Genomic DNA, 27,959 nt, shown 5'->3' with positions numbered 1-27,959 from the left:
AATCACATAGCGTCTCTGCAAAACCCAGCATTAGCACGGTCAAAATATTCAAATACAAACAGTGGTAGCAAACTTATAAGATACATTAGTGATCGTGACTTAAATATAATGACTGTACCGCATGCTGTTGAAGAGATCCAACCACTGTTTGTTTCTCAACAAAATATTTTAATTGCAAGTAAGATAGACTTGTTTTGAAGAAAGCTACATAACAATATGGATGATTTCCTGTTTCAAAATTCACTAAACAGGCAAGGCAGTAAAATAATTTCTTTAATAGAGAGAAACCCATGCCTTAAAAATATACATTGTACTCTTCACAGCAGTGTGTCTTCATGTGATGTCATTGACGTCAAAAACCAGGGCTGAACAATCATCCAACTTCTCCTACCACATTTGGAGAAATTATCAAATAATTTCAATGAATGTGCATCTTTTTGATAAATAAATCACATATTTTAGGACATGAAAATACACAACCTATGCAAATACCTGAGAGCCCTCATTTCAGAAAGTTTTTTTTTTTTATATCAGTATCAGAGATGATCAAACAGCACACATTTCCAGATAGTTTCAATATTGAGTGACAAAATATACACCATTCATATATTATTTCTTAAAAAATACAACGCACCTGAACCCTGTCTTTTACATTTTTGTAAACAATTTAAAAAACTTACAAAAAACAAAACAAAACAAAACAAAACAAAAAACACACACACACACAATGTTCACAAAACTATTTGCATTAACATTTCAGCAGAAAAATAGACATTTAGCACACTCACTTTTAAATTTTACAAAAACATCCCCGCAATCTGAAACAATACCAGTGATTCTGATTTCAAGTAAACTCCTCACTCACAAGGAGGGCTAACTTTTTTATTTTATTTTTTATTTTTTTTAAGTTAAGTTGCTGTTCATATGGCTGGTTCAGCTAAATAATAAAAGCTGAGAAAATATTAATATTATTTCCAGTTCAGTTGAATTTTGTTCTGGTCTTTTTGTTATTACACCCTCTAAAATGAATTGAGAAAAAAAAAAAAAAAACACAGGTTAGCATTAACTTATATTCTTCCAATAGTTCATAGGACATTGTTGTTTTAGAAGGACCCCTGTCTTAACAGATAAGGCTTTCATATAATAAATATATACAGGAATAATATAATAAGGGAATGTATAGAATCAAAATCACAGCTGCGAGGTGTAAACAAGTTCCAGTGCCAATACTTTACAGACAGTATGTTTTTTATGCTAGCTGGGCACTAGTTGCACATAAGAGAAGCAACATGTAAACAGAGAAAAAGCTGCCTTTTGATCACAAGTAGATATTAAACATAGACAAGTAGATCACTGAGTTTAACCTTAGAGAATAATCAGTTGTTTATGATGGTAGAAAACTGGCCAGTGTGAAACTAATAATGCCAAACTCCTGCAAATATTGATGATTGAACAAAAAAACAACAACAAAAAAAACAAAACAGAACCTGTTCATCAAAGAGCACAGCAAAATGTCCGTGGAGTCCTAATTTCCAACGTGCATGTCCAAGATTGTTCTTTTCAAACAAAACACTGACCTGCGTTCTGTTGGTGATTCACACCCTACCTACACTTTAATGTAAAAATAAACAATGCTTACGCCTATATTCAGGACATACAGTAAAGTGCATGGCCAGCTGTACAAAGCACAGTCTCATCTGAGTCTGTTCACAGGGAGAGACAGTAACTGTGTAGGAGCTTCAATTAGCCTTAGAGATGAACATCTATAATCCTTCAGCATAATGTAAATGATCGACATGAAATTTGGAGGTGAAAATCCCCTACCCACCATTTACATTTTGCATACATGAGCTTTGAATGTTTACAGGTTTTACAGAAGTGACTTGGATCGCTACAGTTCTGGGAAGTGCCTTCAGGGTAGTTCTGTGTGGTACCCACACTCCTTTCACTTTTCCTTTTGCTCATGCTGTCTCATTTGGGATTGTCAACGTTATGGCTATGCATAAAGTGAAAGTCAGAGGGTGAGGAAAAGTGTAAGACATTAGTGTGTGTACTTGTGTTCGTGAGGCCCACAGCATGAACAGGCTGATTCAAACAAAATCAGGGTAATAGTCCTACTATCTCTAATTCCCATAATGCAGTAAATTGTAGGTGTCTGGCTTATCTGTGCTAAAGCTGATTAGACATACTTTTAAGGTATCAAGGACAAAGCACCTCTGTGATGCTTCCCTGTATTCGTCACGATGACATTAAAATAGGAAGAAACATGGCATTGAAATCAGACATGTAGGCAGGGATTGACCGTGCCAGGAAACAACATCAATAACCATCCCCAAGCAAGAAGCACAAGCACCACAACACAGCCCAAAATCACAAAGTGGATCAGGTCAAGAAGACCTAAAAGGCATAAAGAGTGGCATTTATTCCCATAAAGCATCATCCTCCAAACATGTGGTTAAATGACGTCTTGATTCTCAAAAGGAGAACAGCCACTTAACCACTCTCTCCTATTTTAAGGTTGTCAGTGTGTAGGTCTACCAGTTTTAAACAAACTGTGGTACTCAAAGTTTAGTAGCTGTGTGCTACCTGTGCTAGCAACACAACCCTCGAGTCACCAGGATCTAATATTTCATTATATGAGCAACCAGGGAAATGAACAGACAGTTATTATTATATTTTTGGGAGAATGCATTAGCTTAGCAGGCTTAGACCGGAAAGATGGGATAAAAAGATGGCCGGGACTGAACTTTGTAAGGTCACAGCGCTGACAAGAACCATTAGGCTACACTATATTTACTTTCCTTTCCCCCTTGTACAATGATGATTTCTCTTCATGATCAATAGTTCTGCCTTGTAAGTGCAAACTGAAAAGAGGCTGATAATTATGGAGAGTAACAAGTCTGAATACAAGCGGCAAATAATGTCTCACAAGAAATAAATAATTTTTACAAATGTATGACAATTTAAGATTTACAGTACATATTATAAAGGTACTAAATTAATGAACTCCAAATGTATTATATTTCAAACTTTTAATAACCAAGAGTTTAGTAACCACATAACATTTGCTTTCGAAGTGCTTCTTGTGCATATGTATATGTTTTTGTGCTAATTCTTTACCCCATTAATTTAAAATGAATGAAATTCCATACAAACACAAACTCAGACGCATTAAAATTTCATGAGCGTCTTTTCTAAATAATGGCAGTGTGGCTAAAATGTTAGAAAATAATGTGGGAAACGGGTTTAATTTGTTCAAAACTATTTTTTAAGTATTTCTTAAAAATATGAGGTAAAACCAAGCAACAAGCACAATTTATGACAGGGAATGTAACTAATATGATATAATACAATAATGTAATGTCAATGGATATGTTGACATTTAAGAAGGAAGGCTATCACATCAACTGAACTGTACTACCACGTCAACTGCACCTTGTAGATGTTTATAAATTAGAAATAATATTAGACATAATAAAGAGTTAGACATAATATGCACTTATAAAATGTACAGTCTTAAACAGAAAATGCACTTATGATTACTGCAAATTATTTACGGATTGCAAAATACACCTGTACATTTGTGCTTATTGAGACATTCATTTGCCACCTGTATTGAAACTACATCCAAAGCCTCCAAGTTCCCTAAACTTGCTGAGCAGTTCACAGTATCACGATTAAAGACATAAAAGATCCATTGTGTGCTGTTGTAAGCATCGGAGGGCACAGACAGGCTGCAGCTCGAGTGACTTATGGAGTCTGATTTAATAATTTTCATGATCAAAAGCTCAAATTGAATCTGTTTTTTCATGTTATTTGAGTTCCACTGTTAAGTAAACGCTGTAGGGATCATAAAAAGCTTCACCAACCACCGGTACAAGGGACTGGGTCCTCGCAAACAGCAAGATCAGTTTAATATCAAAAGATTTTAACTAGCTTACATGTGAAACAGGCAGAAAAGCAGGATCAGAAGAGTTATAAGCATGTGAGCATGCATATTTCAATGTGTGCATGTTCATTAGGCGTGTAGATGTGACAGCGTGCAGTACTAGACTAAAAAAGTTGCTCAATACTCATACATGAGCAATAAAAGGCCTATGTTTGTTTCAACATATATGGCCCCCAGCCCTCCTCTTGCCTTAATATCAAGGTCCCTCTTTCACAAATATAAAGGGAAGGCCTAAAGTTATTTGTAATAGTACAGTCTAAGTAGTAATGTATTGGCACTATATCCAGTGAATCCCAAATTACAAGCAGCTAGAAAGCACAGAACCATGTGTTCATACCATTATGTGTATGTGAGACTACCTCGAGTCTTCTTCGGCTTCACCTCTGCTGTTGGTATCAGTCATGGCATTCTAGCATAAATTGTATCCACTACACTGAGCCACAAGGCAGGAACATGTTCAAATATTTCAATTCATTCCATTGTCTTGAGAGTGAAAACTCGTTATCAAAAACGTGGGGAAAAGGGACAGACACAGAAGAAGACATTTCCAAATGAGACCAAAATGGAAAACTGACAGCTGCTCTGTTATACACTTAATGAACATTTAGGTATAAAAAAAAAAAGTACCTTCCTTCCTACATTTAATTAGTAAATTAAATGTGTAGAAAATGTGTCTTTGGCCCATACCTTCATATGATTGTTGTACTATTCAGATTCACAATTAGTAGCTTAAAAAGGAGTCTGTGATTGTGCTACACTCGTCTACAGTGCCGTTCAACTGTGCAGTCTCAGAGGTCAGGGGACAAGGACGGATATCAAGCTATTGCTGCATTACCTTCTTAATTCCTACCCATCCCGTTACTGGAAGGTGTGTTCACCGCGGACTATGTGAGAGGAGAACTCATAGCGATCTTTGCTGCGGTGACCACAGATGTTGCACTCCAGTGGATCTCTGTATCCATGGCAACCCATGTGGATAGTGTACATGACATGGTCCAGAAAGAGCACCCGGCAGTGCTCACACTGGAAGGCTCGCAGCTCTTGGCCTTCTCGTCCGAACACCCGCACAACATCCTGGGTCATGGGTCTCTCCGCGGCCACTCGCATAGTCCCACTTCTTGGTGATGCTGTCACCCGCTCACCTGAGTAGACAGCGGGACTTGCTCTCGATCGGAGGCCGGGAGGCAGGTTGCTCCCGTGGTAGCCCTGCCTGTCCTGAGGGCTGCTGCGGGCTGAGTCCGCCGATTCCACTCCACTGTTGTTGGGGGATTCTTCTTGCCTCGCCGGGTGCGGTTTGCCCTGCCTGGTTAAAGCAGTGGGGCCGTTTGAGGTGGGATGGCTGGGAAAGTCGTGAGGCTGAGGTGGGTGTGATGGCAGCGTGTCACAGTTTCCTGAACGCTCTGTTCGTTGGCCCAGTGGCAGGACATGATGGAAGAGGGGGTTTACCATGGGCACCACATCAGCCATAGAGAGAGGCGGACCTGGATGGTGGAGCATGGGCCGAATGGTGTCTGATCCCATGTATGTGATGGCATTGCTGATGGGCGCGTCCATGATGTGGGACTGCATCAGTTCAGCCTGCTTTTCATACTTAAGGCCCATCTCATAGCCTATATCGGCATAGCTGTAGCGAACCATCTTTTCACCTGCATGAAACAGAGTAGCACCATGAATGTGTGCAATTAGCCGATTTAACAACTTCAAATTGTAACACACAAAACACAATAAACAGACTAAGAGGATGGAACCACTCATGCTTTTAGCTTTAGCTATAGCATCCAAGTGGGCCAAATACTATGCACAATTATGAGCATGGCTTGACTTCACAGCTTTCCTTTCGAGCCAGTTGTGGCATATCTTGATGATATTTTGATGCTTGTTTTTCATATTTTGTTTTTGAAATTCAGTGTGTACGTGAGTTTAATGGGGTGGAAAGCCCCATCCATCTACTTCTGCACTGTTTAACCCCTCCAGAACAGGGATGCGGTAAGCGGGTTTCTCTCGATAAGAGCACTGGCAAATTACAGGTGTACCTAACCACAGAGTGAAAAACATTTCCTTGCCTCTCAGTCATCCGCTTGCTCTAGCTTGCTGAATCTATTTTTCTATTAGTGTGGCAAATAAAACCAAATTCAGAAAAAAAGTCTGTGCTGATAAGTAGGGCAGGGCTACTGTTTGATCTTATAGAATGCTGTATGATGCAAAGCTGAGGAGGCAGAGAAAGATACAAACTAAGTATGCGCAAATAGAAATTGTTCTAGGTAAATAACACATTTCCATCCAATTAACATAAAAGTCAAATCAGGGCAGTGTATTACATGATAAGCATTTAACTAACGCATTCTAAATCTCTTGCAAAGCAATCGTAAAGTCTATGTTACTCAGTCAGTGGCTGCTTGAGCAGCCGCACGTGTGAGCTGAGGTGAAAAACATGTTGATACTGCTATCCCGTACAGGGTCTGTCTCCACGATAACAAAAGTAAATAAAGTCGTTGACAGCCTGTCTGAAACCCACCCACAAACTTCTGAGGTGTGGTGCTCTTTCTCTTGCCCACGTTGCTGTGCAGTCTTTCAATAACTGGTGGCCGATCGAAGGTGGCCATAGTGTTGGCCTCTGCCATGGGCCTTGGATCTTTAGGAACCTCACCTTGAAAGGTTGGGAAAGGGACGAGGATTAGAAGGAACATATTTGGGTGTTACACAGATGCTACAAAGTAAGATCACTAAAATGAACAGATCACTCTTGTGGAAATCGAAAGGAAATCAGAACGTAACGCTTTCGTTATTGTTTTGCTTTTTAAAATCACAACCCTGAGCTGATCTCACAGGAAATGTCATCGGTGTTGATAACAGTTAGGTATTTATAAATATATTATAATAGTAAAAAAGAAAAAACATGAACCAGAAAACATTGTTTTATGTTGTCAACATGCTTTTGAGTGAGAAGCTCTTATATGCTGCAATTTTAATGTATGGTTTTGCACACTGTATTGATTCTATACAAATCGTGTCACCTTTTTTTTCATGGTTTCAGCTCTAGAAAAAATAAATGTACCTGTGTAAGCGCCAGCGTTAGTGGTCGGATCCAAGCTGATACCTTGCAGGTAACTATGGCAGCGCTCCTTATGCTCCTCCAGAGACGTCCGCTGTTTGTAACTCCGTCCACAGTAGTTACACTTGTGTGGCTTCCCAACTAAAGGTGAAGATATTCAGCACATTATTTTCATTCACTGCTCCACAGACAGAGAGTGGGTAGCGTCCAATGAGATAATACAACCAACCGCAGTGTGCAGTAGTAACTACTGTGTCACTAGTACAAACCAAAAGCAAGCCTCTGAGATCATGGATGTTCCACTACTAGTATGAGTATTCCACGCATCTGTTGCCAGACAAAAAGATAATGTGGGCGACAAGAAAGGTCTGCATTTTAAAACACTTTGAAACACACATCTAACTCCCACTGCTGTGGCACAGCATGACTGAATAGCGGAGTTGATCATGCATCCCATGGTGGCGGTAGGAAACTAAGTCCAATGTTGGCTATGGAGGTGGGGTGTGATTCATCGAGCCATTTCTATTTTATTCTATTCCTTCCTACCGAGACAAGTGGAAACATGACTATATGCCTTACTTCAACTTACGTCTATAACTATTTCAGCTATCAGCCCATCTTTTCTTGCAATGATCAAGTTTGTCAAGGTATCAATGCATCAGTGGATGCAATACGTTTTTATAAAAAGCTTTCAGCAAACTCCACTTTAAGGCACTTGAGCTGACCAGTGGTTTCAGGATGTAACAACAGAACAGCTTAGCCCGCGTCTTTTTGCAATAAAACTACATGAGGCTGATATTGAGGCAAAGGTGTAACTAACCATGGTAAAAAAAAAAAAAAAAATCATTGCACCATAGTGCATCACAGTGAAATTCTACGCAAGCTGACAGTGCTGAGGAAACAGGTCTGTGTCCTGTGGTAGAGCATTCTCAAAACTAATGTAATGACTCATAAAACAACTCATTGAGTGAACTGTGGTGGCCACATAAGCACACCGGTGTGACCCAGACACTGTCATTAGCAACGTGATGTAGTAAGACGTTCACTAGCGTAATGATGACAGCTATTACTAGAAGAAGATGTGCTGATGAACCAGTGCGCTTGACACTGTGAGAACAGAGAAACCAAATGTGTTTCAGTCTGAGGTATAAAGGCTTTAACACACACGCATGCACGCACACACACACACACACACACACACACACACACACACTTTTATTGACTATTGATAGTTTACGGGTGAATATCGACACCCTCTCACAGAAAAAACTTTAAGTGAAGAAAGAAAGCGTCCGATATGTTCTACAATTTTCTCAGAACTAAGGATCCCTTTACAAATGCTACGCCTCCTTTTAGCGATTATGTTTTGACGATATGTGAAACAAAAACCCACTTGTTACAGAATGACGTGGCCAGTCATGGCCAATTTTACATCATCATTTTAGTTGGAATGAATCATATGGAATGGTAATAGTTCTTTTGCCGTCTCTGTCATTCATACATTGTGGTCTAGGAATGACACTGTATCGGTACAACTCGAAAACCTGGGTCCTTTATGTTTTTTTTTTTTTTTGTTTTTTTCTTCTCTGAGTATGAACAGATACAAAAAGTGTTTGTTAATCACGAAGAGTTTCAAAATTATTGAGGTGTAGGTTGGCGTACCTGCAGGGTCATTGCAGTAATATTCATTCCGAGTAGTGAAAGAATAACTTCTAAATCAAACGTCATCATGGAAATAATTTTCTTTGCTGCTTTCCAGTCGTTAAACTAAAACAGTGGAGTATGCTCACATCTACACTCTCTCTCTTCCTCTCGCTCCTTCACACATACACACACACACACACACACACACACACACACACACACACACACACACACACACACATATATACAACATAGGCTGACTTTTTCATATTTATAACCACCCACACATGACCTTGTGTGCAGATGTTGGATGGACCTGAAGAATCCACCTTTCAGCTGCTATTCTTATTTATGCAAATGGTCTACAATGTGCACTCAGCCTCACTTGACTGATTGTATTTGGCTAACAAACGGGAACTCAAATTGTTATCTTGTGACTTGCAAAATGTTAAACTGTTTGATGAAATTGTCATTTCATCTGAGCCTCCAAGGAACATAGCATGGTTAAACATTTAACTGGGGCCTTAGGAATTACAACAAAATGGTAAATTCTCCTTGAGCATCGTTTACTCTTGTCTTCCATTTTCCTTTATATCTATTTACATTTTTTACTTTCATTCTTTTGGATACACCCATTCTTGGTTTCAGGGAATAAGGCCAGGTTTGCAGCCATCAGAGACAGAGTAGTGAGTCCCTGTACATATGTAAACACACATACACACACACACACACACAACTTAGCAACATCAAATTCCTCACATATCCCACTGAATCACCAGAGGAATGCAGGTGTAACCTACTAATCATGGCCTCACAGGAAAAAAGGGGGTTGGGAAATGTGACAAACAAATTGCGCCAAACAATAAAGGAAGTGAAAATAGGAAAATGGTCATGGTTGATTGTGGAAGACAGATGTGGAGAAACAGATACTAAAAAATAAGAAAAAAAAAAAAAAAGCATTTGAGTAACAACGTAGCCAAACGCATGCAAAGACAAAAAATGTACCCCATCACATGGCCGTACACTTAAACACACATTGCTAAAGATCGATCAACATACAGTATGAGTAACCCCCATGGAGCATCACAGGGACAAATGAGTATTGTCTGACCTTTATTTCAAAGGCACAACAGAGGGGAGAGCACATCCTCTCTGATAGGAAAGTGGGTTACAGTTGAGAGAGACAGCCAATGCTCCCCATGTGTTTCTTAACAGACAAATAGCTTCCTCCTTAGCAATTCAAGCAACTGAGAAACATCATGTCCTTGGCGACTAACCACAAAGCACTTACAGTGCTGTCTATAATGCAAGTTAAAAAAAAAAAAAAACAACAACAAAAATCCATCTATGTAACACCGGCCAACATATATGACTACTGTGATAACAGTAGCTATGCTAACTCTTCTACAAGCACACACACACACAAAGTTTCTGAAGAAAGAGATGTCTCACTAGAACATTAAGAGGTACTTTTAAGGCCTGCTGAGATTTTTCTTTTCAATAGACAAATGAGATGTATCAACAAGACGTTGAATCAGGAGTAGGCTCTTATTTCCTTCCTATGTATATGAACATAGTATGGCTTTCTAAGCATATATATGTGTCCTTAGAATTTCTAAAGGTAAAAAATGTTTTTCAAGGTTCCTGCATTAATGCCAGAAGCAGACTGTGGCAATGAAGTACACACTGCCTCCACACAGTTGTGCCACACAAGCATAATATAGGGAAAAATGTTTTAACAAGGGCCTGTCTCCAATATTGAACTATTCAAAGTATTATTCCAGATCTCTGAAGCACTTCTGATTAATGAAGCCTCTTCTGAGTAACAGAAGTGGATGAGTAAAAAGGCAAGAGAAGAGAGGGAGGAGTCTTACCAGCATGAGTGCGCAAGTGACCAGTGAGGGCATCGCGCCGCCGACAGGCGTAGCTGCAGAAGGGGCATTTGAAGGGTTTTTCGCCTGTGTGCAGTTTAATATGTCGCAGCAGATTTCCCTTTTGGGTGAACGAGACGCCACACTGGTTGCACTGGAACGGCCTGTCACCTGATAGAGGCAGGCACAGGAAGTCAATACCACGCTCATTGTGGAAGATCTTTGTAGAAACAACCCTGCAAACTCTTTTTTTTCTCTCTCTCTCTCTCTCTCTCTAACTGAACTCTTACTTTTTCTTGTTTTTGTAACTGGCAGCTGACTTAAATCTTCCCATGTGCAGGAACCACTAACCACCAATAGCTGCTATATAATTTTGAAATAAAATGTCACATCTACAAGGCTGTCCTCACATGACATAACTTGAACAAAACAAGAGTTTGAATGTGTTCTTGTTTAATGAGTAAACTCTTTCTTTACCTATAATGGAAATATTTTTGATCATCTCAGGCAGAGTTGTTGTGTATAACCACATTCAGAAACAGCTTGAATTAAAACTCCAGTAAGTTGGACTATTAGGTGTTATACACAGGACTGTCTTATACACCTGAGATTACTTCAGCTAAACTGAATTTAGTGTAAATGATCTGTCTTAAACTAAAACTGGATTTAACTGAACTTCCATTTTCTCCTTGTGTTTGCATATCAGGTGACCAGGTACATTTTCATATATTATCAGTTCAGTAAACACTTCTGATTTTATAAGGAACTTATTTGTCTTGCGCAAAATTACTGTCTTCCTGTCTTCTGTTCTAATAGCAAATCTTTTGATCTACAGTCAGATGGAAAAGAGAAATGTGATCCAAATGCTGTGACAACCAGAGCAGTCACAGCGTCAGTTGGAACAGGTTGTGGGGGATTCCAAAGATATTTTTTCCCTGATAATAATTCCATGTCTAAGCTATTGTCTTTCAAAAAAAAAAAAAAAAATCGAGAAGCACTCCACACCCACTGTCAAGGAAAACAAATGATTTCTGACTCACTCTAAAGATAGAGAATCATACACACTCCTCTGGTTTTAATGGCTAGAAGACAAAACCTGTTTGGATTGTACAGCTGCGCATGTTAAAGCCTTTACTCACACTGATCATTACCATTTGATTGTCGACTTCCTGCATCAGAGGAGATGTTTGGCCCAGATAGTCCATCCTGCATGTTGCTTGGGCTGCCAGTCATGGATTCGTCCAGTGCTACACCTTCTTCCCCTGTTTGGCCTATTTCTTCAAGTGCTGGGCTTCTGTTTTCAGCTTCCTCTGCTGTATCTTCCTCTTGCTTTATTGTCCGTTCTGCAGAACAAAACAAAAGCACAACAGCAGTTCTTACAAAGTCAAATGCAGATATTGTGGGTTTCATCATGTAAAAATGAAACAAATAATCGCACACTAAAGGTTGCACAATTTAATAATCTAACCAATAGTTTGACCACAGTTAGTCTTTTTGAGGCCAGGTCTTTTTCATGGGACAACCATAAAAGTACTTCTATGTTCAACCCGCCTGTGATTGGTCCTAGGTTGCGTAGACTGATCAAGATAATTACACTAAATGATCTGTGCTGAATTGCAATGGACAGAGTTAAAGGTTGAAGTTGGAGCCTACGTAGCTTCTGCATTGACCTGGACTGCAAAGGCCTGATATGAGCTGTGTTAGCCTCAGGATGCCTTGGATTGACTGACTGCCTAATAGGTTGACATGCAATGGACATACAGTAGGTTGAGTTAATGGGCATGTAGAGTGGGAATCCTACCAACTTTGCAACCTAAGTCTTAGACAGCATTAGGATGAACTGATTTGGTGACAAGAGAGAGAAAGACAAACAGGCTGGTCTGGTTCCTGGCTGTCCCTGAGGAGAAAGGGAGTGTCAGATGCCATGTAGCTCAGAACTAGCAATGGGAGTATGGGTGGATGACAAGGGCAGAAGACTGTATAATTGCACACCAATGTATGCCTGTGCGTGGGTGGGTGGTTGTGGCGGGAAACTATTTACCACCTACTGTCTCTAGTTATCAGTCACCAGCAATTAGCGTGCACACAAATACAATTCACTAGTAATCCACAAGGAAGGAAAAAACACATGAAACAGGCACTAGTTTGTCTAGTTTCATTTACCTCCAATGTTGGTGGGTAAGTTCATTAACTCTTAATTTTTATTACTATGTACAACCCACATGACATACTGTATATGAGTTTCATATAGTGGGCTTGACCTGGTTCTCAGTACAGCTGCGAATTTCCAAGAAATAATAGACAAAACCACAAATTTTGGTCAGCATCATACACTACAAAACTAAACTTGGTGTTGTTAATGGGTTAAGATGCATGTGAGAGGGGTTTTAGATGTAGTGAAAAAAAAAAAAAACGTCCAAGCAAAACTTACTGAACCCGATGATCCTGTTTTGGGATTTACAGGGACAATGATCACAGTGTGAGCATACGTGGTTATTGTACTAAAGCCTCCCTGATTGCATCCATCAACTATCCTCTCCGGCTCTGAAGGCTTTTGGAGTGTCCACTTAATTCTCAGAAACGGGTAAAAGAAATTTAGAAATTCAGGCAACATTTGCTTTTTATAAACTGCTGAATTAAATCTCCACAAAGCAACTCCATTCTTTAAATTGATATTGTACAGTATGTTTCCAATGCCACAGTTTGTACAGAACACTTATCCCAGCACCCACATTCTGATCGAGCCTTATCTTCAACAGCTGTATCCTGGCAACACGGAGCAGACCTGAACGTCCTTGCTATTCAGCTCCTTGCATCTTTACATCTGTCTCTCCAGTGTGGAAGAGTCAAATGCATAGCGTGGTCAGATGAGGATACACTTGAAATTGGTTGCTAAGACAAAAACAGCTATAAAAAATCGTCAAGATGCAGTTCTGGCATATTTTCCCTCCACATGTAGATAGAGTAAAGTGCAGTTGAGTCTGCAGTTTAACCTAGTTTCCCATAATCAGAGGCAAAGATCACAAATGATTAAAAGACAGATTAAAGTAACACATCATAATAAAGGAAGATACTGTCATTGTCTTACCACGCAATCTCTAATCTAGCCCAAAGGGTGTAATTCAACACCTTAATTTTTACACCACACTAAGTTCACAAACACTAGGACAATTGCTGAGGACATCTAGTATTCTTATTTTCAACTTCAAGAGTCTGGCACTGACATCGCTTCATGCTCATTTTCAACAGATAATGTGACGCATCCCTTCTTTTGAAACAAAACCTCAAATGGCAAATCATGTTAAGCAACTTCCAGAATGACAACAGCTCTTATCGTTGAAGAGTATCTCCCTGTGAAAACCATTGCCCAGCCCACCTCCTTGTATCTCTAACCTTGTGGGAAACAAGCTTCCCTTCTCTTGCTTAGTTTCCCCTTTTCTTACTTTGCTGCCTCACAGTGACATCGCTAAAGCTAATCTGAGGCATCAGTTCAATGCACTGAAAGAAACCTAGCAACACTTCAGGCAAAGTGCAATAAAGTACAACAACAGTGATAACTGAATTACAAGGTGAAACATGGCACTTTTGCACAAAGCTCTTACTGTGGAAACCTCTGCTAGTGACTGTAGCAAATGTTCATCCTCAGTTATGTTTTTTTCAATTCTACATTTGAAACATTTCTTGTTCATGATCATTGGAACTGCAAAGTATGCTCTGTACTTCTTCATCCAGTCATTTACACACACAGGGCAAGCTACCACACAAGGCACTGGCCTAAATGATCGTTTACTGATCTGCTCACATTCCCCAGATTAATTTCATGATGCTAGTGATGTAAACACACCCTTTAAATAATGTATTTTACATTAATAACCTTCCAGTAGTTTAGGGGAACTAGAGCAATTCATGCTTCCACCAACGTCTTTTATTGTGAAAGTGTTGAGTTTCATTAAGAGTAACTTAACATAAAGAAATAGTAGCACAATATATTAGAGTGTGTATGTTTAAAGGAGAAACATATCAATGTGTATCTATCGATAAAGCACTCACCACTGGGGGAATTAGGACCCTGAGGAACTGTCTCTCCATTAGGTGTTGACATATCCACCAACATTCTCGAGTTCTCCTTACCAGGGGAGCATTGGCCGTTACCTGGGAGACAAACAGAAACACAGCAATCTTCATTGTTATACACAATAATAATTGCAAAGCAAATACTTGACAGTGTTGCTGATTTTGTTCTTATATGCAACAGACTGTGGTCATACTTGCCATACCTAACCTGAGGAGTGGATGACAATTGAAATGAATGACAGGTCATTAGGTTTCTTGCAAAGCAAGCAGTTAATGTGGTATACAAAAGCCTGGTGTAAGGCATTTTCTCAAATTGAATGGTCCTGAATGGTCACTGTGGAGGTCACACTGAAGAATGTAGTCAACTAACTAAGCTATCCTCATGCACCTATATGGGATCCTAATGTCCAGCAAATGTGGATCAGATTGCATCCTCTCAGCAGCCTGTACAGAACCCAGGCTATGGATAGCCCTGTGTTCACTCAAAGGGAGTGCAAACCAATGCCTTATCCCCTTACATCCTGGCCCCATCAGGGTCACTAGAACAATACAGTGGCAACAGGCAAACACCCCTGCTGACCCAGGTGTCAGATCCCTTAGGAGACACAGTGAGCCATGATTCATTTTCACAGTTCAAAGTTTTCTTCAAGACTTCTGACAGCTGCAAAAACTGGAAAGCATGCATTAAGCTGGCACTAGACTGTATCATGCTTTTAAAATTGATTAAGCCGAGGAAGTTTCAGTAAAACTCCAATACCCATGGCTTGTACTACACCTAAAAAGGTTACGAAGCAGGACTTGATACAATATGTTGGCAAGGATCCCTCATGAAAAAGAAATCTCACATCCTCTCATTTTTGTGGCAGATCTTTTAGGTTTGACAACCTCTACTGTGCTACTGTTACATTGTAGTGGCAGACCCACTGAGTCGGGCATACTGGGAGACACTGTCCACGACACAATCCCTGGGCCAGGGCTCAGGTTGCACAAGTTAGAGTTGGAGGAAATCTCAGGTGACTGACGCTGGCTATCCCTTGGCAATGCTGTCCTGGAGACAGGAGTGGCCCAGATTTGTCATGAAGGATTTTCCATTACTGTAGCAGACAGTGACAGCTGCCTACCTGCACCGTGGCTAGGCTGGTTCAGACTGTCTGGATTCAAAATGCTAAAATCATTAAGTCTTTCACACAATATGATCGTAGAAAAAGTGGCCAGAGTAAGTTCCATTGCACCTTAACAGAGCTCATTCAAGAGTAATGCTGGCTTTATTTTTTTAAGTCATATAGAAAAACCTCTGCTATCAAATGCAAAACTGGTCTTCAAGCAATCCAGGCCTTAAAGGAAGAAACTATACTTCTATGCTTCTTGCTTGGTCACATAACTCCCCCCAAAAAAGCTAAGTATGATGTATTTCCACACACAAGTCATTGATGTGACAAAAAAAAAAAAAACATACTCATACATTATGACCTTAATGGAGTTAAAGATGTGCACACACACTTGCACAGAATGAATTGAAGCATTTGCTGAGTAAATGCTGTATGAACAGTAAGATCAGGATATCAGTCAACAGGGGAAACATATTTTGAGTAATAGACCAAATTGGGATAATTTAATGCACTGGCAAATGGAAAGGAACAAATGTGTACACACGAAACTTGTAGGTGTCATAATTGCTGACTTCAGGATTGCCGACACTGAATGAATGCATAACTTCTGAGAGGAAAGTCAATGTCTTGCAATCTAATAAGAGTCCATTAAATTTCTGGGCTCACAACACAAATTAAAAAAAGAAAATAATTATAAACTATGTATTTTTTCAGTAAACTTATATCACAAAGTTTGGAAAATAAACTAATAAAACTTTGATCAAGCTCCATTTGCCTCATTGAAATTGCAGAAGTCAATAAGTTAAACAGAAAATAGTTCAACAGCATGTATGTCTAACTGCATGAAGTACTGAATGAGAGTGATGAGATCATCCATTCTGGGTTGCTGGATACACACCATATCGATATACTGTATATACTTACTCACTTAGTACATATTGCATATGCACTTATAATTTATTTTATTACATTAATAACAACATTCTCTTGATGTACAGTATGTACCTCTCTGCCTAAAATAATAACAACAGCTCGCAAAGAATTTAATAAACTGAACTGATTGTTGCTGATTGTTTACTGTATGTAATATCTCTGCAGGTTTCTTGCAAGTGTACTATTCCTGATTGGTTAAAGATGGCTTGCAAGAAACACCGCTCCTTACCACTACCCATGTTTAAGGAAATGGGATTTGTTAAATAGGGTTAGAAAATGAGAACTGTAAATGAGACTTCCTCAGATTATAGCGTAGGAGCTCAGGAAAATGTGATTGTTTGAGGCTGACGGAGCTCATTGAGGTGAAAGCTGACAACCAGAATTTAGCTGCCCGCCAAGGCCTGCTAACCAACAGCTGGGAGATAAGCAGAAGGTAGAAGCTCCCAGTTAACCCTTAAAGCTTAGCATATGTGTTTCAAAGTTATCAGTTCTGGACTGGGGGAAATCAGGGTTTTAGGAAATAGAGTAACTAACATTTAAACTTGTCAAAAGTATGATACCAAGAGTTTGTCAGTGTTAGCAATGATCAAATGGATATCAAATGGAATACATGTATCTTCAGAAAGTAATGACATTTTGGGTATAATTGCATAATAATTCAATATTTCAGTGAAATTATTTATTTTGTTTCATTATAGTTTATAGTGTTTTAAAGTGTTAATAAGATTTAATGTTCCCATTTCTTACATTTCTTTATTAGTGGAAACCTTGTGCAATATGCTTTTGCAAAACTCTACTACACTGTGGTCATACTAATTAAGCAAATCTAAATTTAATATTTGAAAGTCTTAAAAGACCAACCACATGAGGCAACTAGAAATAGGATAACTTAGTAATTATGCCTGACAACTATTTCACACTTTGTCGACCAGCTAACAAGAGCGGGAATGCGAAACTGTTATTTATTTATTTTTTTTTACAAAGATATGTAAGTAAAAAATGATCTACAAGGCAGGACTGTAATTTACTATCATGAAGTAATGAATCTATGAGACAACAGAGATATGAGACAATGTATGTACATGTATGTAATGTATATAGTGTACCAGATGCAGAAAAGCAGTGTGTTGTGGGTAAAAACGTGTAACAGTTTGAGAGTATGGTAACTTACTGGAGACAGAATGAAAAAGACAAGCTCTTGCGGTAACAAATAATAGACTTGAGAAGAGTGAATATATAAAGGAAGGTTGGTTTTACCAGGAAGGCAGCTTAAATTCTTGATACCCGATTACCAAAGAGCCTTTGTTAAAACAAAGCTTGTACCTGCTGTCAACAAAATTTGCGCTTAAAATCCAACCGCAGTGCACTTAAGGACATTGTTATGTCAGTGCGATAGTGGTGTTTGCCTTTACTTCTTGTTTGTGTTATGTTCTATACTATTATGTAAGCTGATCAGGATTTGAAACCACAAATATTGTCAATCACGTACAATTTTATACAATCAGGCCGTATGTCTCATACTACTACTCTTAGTCACAGCTACTGTTATCCTCACTTACATATAAACAATAATAAAATCTATAATGAGAATGACAGTAATGTCCCACACAACTTTACTAATTTAAATAGTTTCCACCCTATTTGTGGAACATATAATTTCTAAAGCAGTAATCTTCACACGCTGACTGGTGCTTTTTTAGCAAGTCCATCATTTAACGTTACACGCGCACAACGTGACAACTGCACAGAGATTAGCTGCATGCTAGAGTAGTAATACACATGCACATCGTGTCAGAATGTACTGAGGCTGTATCTCACTTGTCTCCAATCCTGCCAGAAGTTTCAATTATAAAAATATTCTCCTTTGTATCTGTATGTTCATGCATTGGTCCCAAATGAAGCCAAATGAAGCAAATTCTATCAGTTCATGCACAAGCGTATTTCCCTTGGGTCTTTTGCATTGACTTCAAATATACTTGTGCCACCTCTAAAATTTATTTGGCTCAGCTTCTTTGATCACATATATTTCTCTTTGACATGTATTATTATGCTTTCTGACACACAACGCATACAAAAACGTTTTTCCTTTCAGTATCATCATAGCTGTTTGTAACTGAGTGTGAGAGACAAACCATGATTGTAGGATTGTAGGCATGCCAGTGTTAGCATAAAATCTTTGCATCTGAGAGGGAGCGGTAGGGATTGAATGTAGTAGCATAGTGTCTGAAAGAGTCTAGTTGTTTATGGGTGATAGGCACAATGATTGACCTACATTTTTTCACATAGCGGTGTGTTGCTAACGATTAGGTCATAAAGTTAAATACATGGAAGCAGCAAGGATGCAAATAGTTGCACTCCACAAAGATCGGTGTTTTTCCGCAACGGAACAAACACTTATTTGTTCCATCATCATTTCAGAAGCGACCCACAGATGGACAGAGGAAGGAAGAGCCTTCTTCTTCCACCGACAAGTGTTCCTACAAGCACAAACCCCCGATGGAGACCTGCACGTCTCCACTGATGTCATCAACAACATGCTACCTGTTTTCAGATGTGCATACCATAGCAAAGATACAAGAGGGGCAGGGAAGGCATTTAAGAGACCTGCCCAAAGGAAACCAGCAAAGGGCAATGGAGCACCACAAAGTGCATATCCAGTATCTGCTGCATTCAGCAGGATGTAGCTAATGCATCATTTTCTCTACCTTTAAGGGGTGAACAGGAAAAAGGCTGCACTAGGGGAAAATCCCTTGCAATGTTTATAATGTTGTGATTGCAAAAATATTTTTGTATGAGCATTATATCAGTGGAAGTCATGTAAACATAAGTTAATAACATCAAAGTGTTAAAAACGCACAGTATGAACACGTGCTAAATCATTATCCTCGCTATCACCATCATCGGCACAACAAAAGATTGACCTTAATTAAAATATTTTGTATAAATTCTGACCTCAGTCGTAAAGCACGGATCAGTGAGTGTCTGCATGCATTGAATTTAATGTGTAAGCAAGCATGAGGACTTACTAGCACAGTAGACATCAGGAGCCTCCATTTCAAGTGCTACGGGAGTGCTACAGGGAACAAAAAAGAAATACCTCTTTCATATTTCTGTAACACAAAGGCTTTTTGCACATATGCATATGTCTCAAGTCTTTGTTTATATTAAATAGTATGCAACAGCGATGTGGACCTTCTGGATTAACATTAATTCACATATTTGTGCAAACACCATAAACTGTAAATTAGTTTAAAATAATGAATACACTCAAAACCAAATGTACAGCCACTAAGCAGATAGATTCCTGTGTACATGGTAGCATTAGGACAGAGCCACTGATCTGCACAATTCACTTATTAGAGAAGTAGACTCACATATTTAGCATGCTACACTCTGAACTATTTTAAATGTGTGAACAGTCGTGTTTTAGCTTCGCGTTCTCTACAAAGACATCTTCTCGTCTGAATGCAACATAAATTGTAGCCTCTCAGTTTTCTGCATTACATTAAATTAAACAATTATGGATATTTGAGACACATCTCTGAGAAAGACATGATGTGATTATTAAAACCACAGAGTTTTCATTCAAAAACCAACCAAACAAACAAAACAAATCACTCTCCCACTACAGTTACAGAGCAACAGCTGCACTGTTTAAAAGATTAAAAGCCTAGGAACATTCAATAAAGTCACTGAGTCACAGGTCACATTAATTTGAAGTGACACACAATGCATTTAACTGTGCAGCAATACAGCTTTACATGTGCCTCGTTTTTAGACGTCATACGTTCTGTGAGGGTTCAGCGGTATATTAAGTTTATATGATACGAGCACCTTCAAACTTGTACATTACTGATAAGTTGTATTACTTTAACGGTATAAGACTTATTTTTAGGAATTCCAAACTAAAGTTAGGTTCACCTTTACTGATTGACCCACTATTACGATGTGTAAACGGACATTAAAGTCAAGGACTCCTGTACTTTATGAAGTACATGTTATTACTACTATAATTTTTGAGTAAGACGTCTTTTAAACCGGTTTATCAGTTACAAATAGAGTCCTATCACATAATAAACTTGTATTGAGCCACAGTACAAATGCTGGCTTCCTTGACGAATGTGAGGCTGAACTCTTTCGTTATATGAACAAAATCATCTACGGGCCAAGGTCAAAATGCCCCACATCCTCATTCGGTTTCTTTAGTTTAACTAATTTCAGTGGCAGTATACTGTTTAACAACTGATTCTAATGCAGTTTAAGGTCTGTGCTTTGAAATGAGCCTCCAATTGTAGCTGCTTGGAAGAAACCTTTGACCAGTTTTACAGTAAGATGGAAAACACATCTGTTTTAGATTCTGGTTACTGCTGTGACATACTTCTGTACAGCTAAAGTTAAAAGTGAAACGTGAAAGTAAAACAAGAAAGTAACTTGCAATACAGGTATATATATATATATATATAAAAGAACTGGATTCATATAATTACCTTCAAGTGGCTCCCCTGTGCAAAATTAGTCGGTAGTTTCAGTCAAGGACGAAGGGAGGGGGTGATAAGTTGTCTCCACCTCCCTTTAAAGAAACCAAAAAAAAAAAGTCAAAATTACCTATTTCATCCAATGATTTCTCACTCTGAAAGGGGGGAGAGAAAAAAAAAAAAGTGTTCTTCAGGTCAACATTTTTCAACAACAGCCCCGTGAAAGGAACATGATAAACAGTAGAAAACACTGAAAAGTTTAGGAGGAGCGCATCCGTGCTGTCCTACAGGTGACTGTCGCTGCGTCAAAGCCTCTTCTGCGCGCGTCCCGTCGAGTTTTCCACTTTAAAGACGACGCCAACACTTTCCCACCGAGCTCGCCACTCGCTTCCCTCAAACTTCTTGCGACATTTCACCAGAAGTCGCACAACTAGTAGCTGAGACGCACACGGTGAACTTTTTTTTTTTTTTTTTTTTTTGGTTACACAGCAGGAACGCCGAAGGGGGAAGACTTAACCAGTTGTTAAGGGAAATAAAGAGGGATGGATCAAACTGGATCCACCGGTTCCTAAGGAATTAGCCATAGTGGCAGGGAGCAGCCAAGCTATTTTCAACAACCATGGGACTGGAAATCCGTGGGCAGGCGATGTTGAAAAGCTTCAGTGGAGGTGACTCAAGGTCGGACACGCAGAGCTTCACGCGTTTGAGCTGCTGCTGCTGCTGCTGCTGCGGGAAATGGGAGTAATGTGATGTAGTGGCAAATTAAACGGTGGGTAAACTGCAGCATGGCAGCCACCAAAGGCTAATAATAATAAAAAAAAAAAAAAAAAAAAACAGCCTATTGTCCCATTAATAATTTGAGCTATCAGAATGACTTCCCCCGTTTGTCTATTCATAGGCCTGTCACTTTTGTCACTACTTCCTAGTATGTCTACACACTGACTTTAAGTAGCCGCATCAATATTTATGCCAGCAGCAAAACAAACACAAAAAAAAAAAAAAAAAAAAAAAAAAAAAAAAAAAAAAAGGTAGGAGAACTGTATTTGGAAGATGCACAGACAGATGAAGCAGTGAGGACAGGGAGCATTTACCTGGCAGGCAACAGAGCATCTCATGGAAATAACCATCACCATCATCACCATCACCATCATCATCATCATCATCATCTGCGAGAACGGTGAAGCGACTTTAGTTGTTATTGTGCCAGCGCGCTGCTGTGTTTCTCGTGTTAAGTGATTTCTTTTTTCTTTCTTTTTTTTTTGTTTGCTGTGTTGCCTGTGTTGGCTTGGAGCTGACTGACAGCTGCGATTCAACAGGTTATCCGATCACCAGCCGCAGTCTATCTACAGCAGAGCCCGTCTAGCTGTCCATTCATCAGACAGACGCTCCTTGTCTGCCTTTTGCTGCAGACATGCGCGTCCAGCAGCCCTGAAGCGTCTGTAGCCTGGTTGGTTTTTTTTTTTTTTTTTTCCTGATAGTCGAATGGCAGCGCTAAAGCAGCACCACAATGCCTTGTTAACACAGGAACCCGATTCATGCACTTCTGTTTCTTTCCTCACTCTTTTGTATTTACCTTAAAACACGTAGGAGTTTATATAATCCCACGAACTTGCACGGGGATCCAGACTGAAACGTCTCGGCTTGGAATAGACTTCATTCTAGCCCGACGTGCGCCACGCAGCGCGGACTGAAAAAGGGTAGTTTGGTTCCGCAGCGGCAACAAAAGCAACAGTTGTTAAATCCACCACTGACTTCCTCCTCCAGCTCTTCCACATCGCACAGCAGAGCAGCAAATAAAACCGCCGCGAGTTGCTATTTTGGGTCTGACACAGAGAAACGGATCACAGAGTGTGGACCCTGTCTGACTCTCAGCTCGGCAATCGATTAGGTTACAAGGGGCCTCTTAGGTCTGAGCCGCCAGCTTATACTCTGTGTGGCACCATCAAACATAAATGGCTTTAATTATCTCTGTAGGGATGACAGCTGGCTCAGGGACATGCAGCATAAAGCACTTTTTTTTTATATTCTGCATCTATGTAAAAAAAAAAAAAGGATAATTGAATTTCCACTAGTGCAGCAATTTGAAGGATGTGTAAAAAAAAAAAGGGGGGGAATCATTTTACTACTACTATATTACTATTACTATTTGAATAGTAACAGTAATCAGTGTCAAATTGCAGCAGGATAATGTGATATTATATTATGCTTTTTAATATGAACACCTAACATACAGTGGCAAGAGAAAAGTATGTGAACATTTTGGAATTGCTATAGTTCTCTGCATTCATTTGTCATAAAATGTGATCCGATCGTCATCTAAGTCAAGAGTATTAACAAATATGATGTGAATAAAATAATAACACACACAAAAAAATCTGAACTTTCTTGTTTTCATTGAGAACAACCATAAAGTAGTGCTAGTGGGAAAAGTATGTGAACCCCTCGAATAATGACCTCAAAAAGGCTAACTGGAGTCAGGTGTCGTAAGTTAAGATGATTAGTTTGGAGATGTGGGCTAGAGCTACTGTGACTGACAAAAAAAACACACAGAATACGCCTATGTGAGCCATGTCTCACCAAAAGGGGCTTTCAGAGGATCTATGATTAAGCTGGAAAGGGTTACAAAGTGATGTCAAAGACTTTAGAAACTCACCAGTCTACTGTTAGACAAACAATCTACAAATGGAGACTGTGGCTACTCTACCAAGAAGTGGACAGCCAGTCAAAATGACCCCAAGAGCACAACAAACACTCATCAATGAGGTAAAATAACAACCCCCAGCTAAAGATTTAAAGATTAAAGCCATTTATAGACTTAAAGGCATCATTGGAACTGACTAACATCTGTGTTCATGAGTCTATAGTAGTTAAAACATTGAACAAGCAGGGTGTCTATGGCAGGACACCACGAAGGAAGTCACTGCTTACTAAAAAGAACATTGTCAAAGAGCACATTGACTCTGCACAGCTGTATTGGCAAAAAGACTGAACTATTTGAACTATTGGGACATAAGTAATTATTATTAATGTAAAGCGGCAACATCACCACCCTCCGTGCGGGAGACTGCGGTTCAAATCCCATCTTTGGCCTACCTCTAGTAGGGGTCCTTAGACATTATTTGTACCTTGTACCTCACCTTTAAATCACTTTGGATATAAGCAGCTGCCAAATGAATGAATGTAAATGGAACTATAAGGTTTCTATGGTTGTTCTCAACAAAGACATGACAGATCAGATTTTTTTTTTGTGTGTGTGTGTGTTATTATTTTAGACACATCATATTTTTTCATACTCTTGAACAAAGAGTATGAACACTCTTTATGACAAATTAATGCAGAAAACCATGAAATTCCAAAAGGTTCACATACCTTTTCTTCCCACTGTTCATATTTGCAATGAGACCTTGGTTGAAGTATCTTTTAGACGTGAATTCATTTTTAGCTATATACTGAGTAGTACTCTTTGAAAACTACCATGTCAATGCTGTCTGGTGAAAACTGTTTGTAATGACGGCACTGTAACTACATGAAAGTGCACCTTTGGCATTTCTGGTGCAAGTTCTTAACACTAATACTGCAACTGTTAAAAGCAAAACTGGCACATGATACAAGGGAATGATTGAGATGAACTCTGTAAGTCATAGGGTAAAAGACGATTACCAAACTGATGACACATCGTCAGGTGGTCCTAAAATTAGCAGAAATTAAGCAGTAATAGGAAGTACAGTAATTACTGATACAGTAATATTAGTGAGTCACATCATACATACATTTGTACTCATCTTTTACTGGTTTCTGTATGTTCTATGGAGCACTGGGCCCAGATATTCCTGGATGTGGTTGTTCCAGTACTATTAGTAACCTTCAACACCTTCAACACCATAAAGACAGCACAAGTGAAGTACAAACACTTAAGCAGTGCATATTTTGTATCTTGTACACTTACCCTGGTATTGCCCAGATCAAAACATACGGCTCTTTTACCATCTCAAGGCTCATTTCAACACCAACATTAAGTTTCTCTTTGTATTCTTTAATTTGAAAACTGCAACAATACTTTCCAATTTGTAAAAACGTCACATTGCTATGGCTAAGGGCATTTGTGTTCATTTTCTTTTGACAACTGAGACATCTCTAAGTGATAGCCTGGCATGTTGAGTTCTAATCTATTATCTTAACCACATTTTCTGTTAAGGGTGCTAAAGCCAATTCCAGCTGTCACTGAGCAAGAGGCATGGTACACGCCAGACAGGGGTGTATCACAGGACTGACATATAGAGACAGACAAACATTCACACTCACCTTCACACCTTTGGACAATTTAGAGTCACCAATTAACCTAACGGCATGTCTAGCATGAAGCCAGAGGACCCAGAGGTAGGCATAGGAAGAGCTTCATACAGATTCAGGCCTCTGTAGCCGGTAGTGTTGAGTTGTTGTCTTAAATAGAAGATGAGCAGCAACCACTCTGTCCTGACCTCAGTGGAGCGTTTATTCCGCCAGATGGGTCAGGACAGATAGAAAGGTGGACTGGGAAACTGGATTTAACATTATAAAAGGTCAAAATGTATTTGCAACAGGAAGCAGATTTATACTGTTCCAGTCTCACGTCAATTCATGTCTTCACGTATGACTAGTTTGAGTTTGGATGCAAAGGCCCTTTGACAAATCTGTTAGGACTGACTCTTATTGTCACTATGGACTAATTTGAATTACTTCGGGAAATTATAACCCTTCAAAAACAGAAAGACTAATATACTACAATACTTAATTGCTTAAGAACTGGGAGAAGTATGATGGTGTATACAACACTGGCACAAAGCAGAAAATAACCCACTGTATTAAGCATAGAGCATCATTATCTGTGACGGACATGAAACATGTAGTCATTAACAAAAAGTTTATTAGAAACACTCAAAAAAATAGTATTAAGACGACAAAACACTCTAAAAAACCTTTTGTATATTAAGGTATTACACTATGTTTTGTGATACGTCATCGATTGTATCGTAACCGTTCATTTTGTGTTTTGCTTAAACCTCCGACCACCAAGTGGCAGTGTTATTTCTAGTTACCCACGTCATGTTGCAAGGGCCACGTTGCCTTTATGATGCAGTTTACTGATAACCAGCCTGTGAATAATACTGGACCAAAAGGGAAAAGTGTTCATGAGCTGACAGACGTACTTTTTACACTTAGATAAATGGTATGCACTCACAGTGATTCACAATGTCCAGGCAGTAGAGGTAGTGTTACTGGCTCTGTAATCCAGTAATAGACTTGCACTGAATTTGAAATTAAGTTGTATTTTCAGCTCTAGTTTTTAGCTCTATCTTGTATCATCTACTGTGCAAAAAAAGTAAGCAGTACATAGATCAGAATGTAAGCAGTAGTATCAGGAGTTGTATCAGTAATAAGAGAGGCAACAGGGGACTAATGGGCTTTCTATTGCAAGTTGAGTGTGTAATGTAGTAAATACAAGAGCTACTACTACTAACAATAACAATAATAATAACAATAATAGCAAAATGAATAAAATGTTTTAGATTGTTTGAAGAGATACCCAGTTATATAAAAGTGCAAGTAAAAAAGGGGGCACCTCACAGTCACACTGATGAGCCCAGTTTTCACTATGAGAGTTCTGTCTGGAAACAACCCTTTGAGATTTAAATCAGCCTGGTCAAGCGTACACTAAACCAATCAGCACAAGACGTTTCTGTAACTGCATGGCCTATTTCCCCCCTCATATGTATATAGATACTTGAACAGGTTTGAATGAATGGGTTTTGGAATAAGCACAAAGTTTCAGTTCAAAGGTGACATCATTGTTTTGGCTTCCAGTCGAGGCAATGATGTGAAGGCTCAAAGTTACCAAGCTAAAGAATACAATATTACAAGCAGAAGTTCAAAAAAATTCTCTTTAGCAATATATTGTTTTTATTAGAATATTATAGATTTTTATATGAAATGAACTTGAATAACAGCTAGTACACATAGTAAGTTAAAAGTAACATATTTAAATGATGGATTTGCTAAGCCATTTTTTTTTTTCAGAATTGTGGCATCAGCAGGTATTGACCATTCCAGTGACCCAAAAACAAATATCTATCACACATCTATTGTGTTACTACATATGTACGAATGTTCCTAAAGAAGACAAATGGGAGAAGAACAGAATAACTCCCGGTACAAAGCAGCATTTCCTCCCTTGTAATATCTGCCACTATAGCCTCATGTGTTACAAAATCATACTTTATTTCAATAGAGCATCTAGTAATCTTTTAGTCTTTGCTTATAAATAAAGCCCCACAGTCACAGGGGTGCTACAGCTTAGCGCTGCTGCCATTGGGCGAGAGGCGGGGTACACCCTGGACAGGTCGCCAACTTTAGGATTGTCTTAATTTATGTTAATATTCATCTTAGTTTGCACCTAGGAGTGCACAGAATTTCCTCTGTAGTTGGAAGTTCAAATACTTTTAACATTATTTTCATATGATTTTTCACATTGATTGTAAATTGGCGCCATACAAATAAAACTGAATTGAATTGAATTGAATTGATGTCTGCAGGTCTAGTTTAAACATTGTTTTGATTTGGCTCCTTTAAGAATAGGTTACATGTACATTACACCAGTATAAGACCTAATAGTAATGGGTTCTGCTGCAGTACAAGATGATTTTCGCTTCATTGGGATTGTCAAGAATAAAGTAATGAATGCAATAGAAAGATGGCGTTCAAAAGGACAGGTAAGTTGGCCCAAAAGACGTAATTAGATCCTCATAAAGGTAATGTAGGGACTCGTTGCTTTTTGAAATGCTTGTGTGCTTTGGCTAAATGTTTTAATGTTCTCTT

General features: G+C 39.0%; 1 protein-coding gene across 3 annotated transcripts; it reads right to left on the bottom strand.

Moving 5' to 3' along the window:
- Positions 1 to 256: 256 nt before the first annotated feature.
- On the bottom strand, positions 257 to 22,263 carry ikzf2 (IKAROS family zinc finger 2). Of its 3 annotated transcripts, none has more exons than XR_003299803.1 (9): positions 21,120 to 21,577; positions 19,659 to 19,705; positions 14,567 to 14,668; positions 11,668 to 11,859; positions 10,520 to 10,687; positions 7,005 to 7,142; positions 6,465 to 6,596; positions 3,676 to 5,595; positions 257 to 3,634 (listed from the first exon to the last, which is right to left on the bottom strand). XR_003299803.1 is itself a non-coding variant. In XM_026376226.1 (9 exons), the coding sequence occupies exons 3-9, from the start codon at positions 19,684 to 19,686 to the stop codon at positions 4,808 to 4,810; spliced, it is 1,548 nt and encodes a 515-aa protein (XP_026232011.1). In that variant the 5' UTR covers positions 19,687 to 19,705; positions 21,120 to 21,202; positions 22,199 to 22,263; the 3' UTR covers positions 257 to 4,807. The 3 variants fall into 3 exon arrangements, 2 of the variants coding, with proteins under 2 accessions (XP_026232011.1, XP_026232009.1); XM_026376226.1 differs by adding an exon at positions 22,199 to 22,263 and having other exon boundaries at positions 257 to 5,595; positions 21,120 to 21,202; XM_026376224.1 differs by having other exon boundaries at positions 257 to 5,595; positions 21,120 to 21,202; positions 21,396 to 21,577.
- Positions 22,264 to 27,959: the final 5,696 nt, after the last annotated feature.

The sequence above is a fragment of the Anabas testudineus genome, chromosome 21 (genome assembly GCF_900324465.2).
Source record: "Anabas testudineus chromosome 21, fAnaTes1.2, whole genome shotgun sequence".
NCBI classification, from domain to species: Eukaryota; Metazoa; Chordata; class Actinopteri; order Anabantiformes; family Anabantidae; genus Anabas; species Anabas testudineus.
Note: the sequence above shows the minus strand (reverse complement) of the source record. Positions and strands in the feature narration are given on the sequence as shown.

What these genes read in the sequence shown, in the direction of transcription:
- ikzf2 (XM_026376226.1), bottom strand. Translation starts at nt 19,686, where the DNA reads ATGGAGGCTCCTGATGTCTACTGTGCTA. An exon ending in TCCTGATGTCTACTGTGCTA is followed by an intron (nt 14,669 to 19,658) that starts GTAAGTCCTCAT and finishes TTTGTCTCCCAG; the next exon opens with GTAACGGCCAATGCTCCCCT. An exon ending in TAACGCTGGCGCTTACACAG is followed by an intron (nt 6,597 to 7,004) that starts GTACATTTATTT and finishes CAACCTTTCAAG; the next exon opens with GTGAGGTTCCTAAAGATCCA.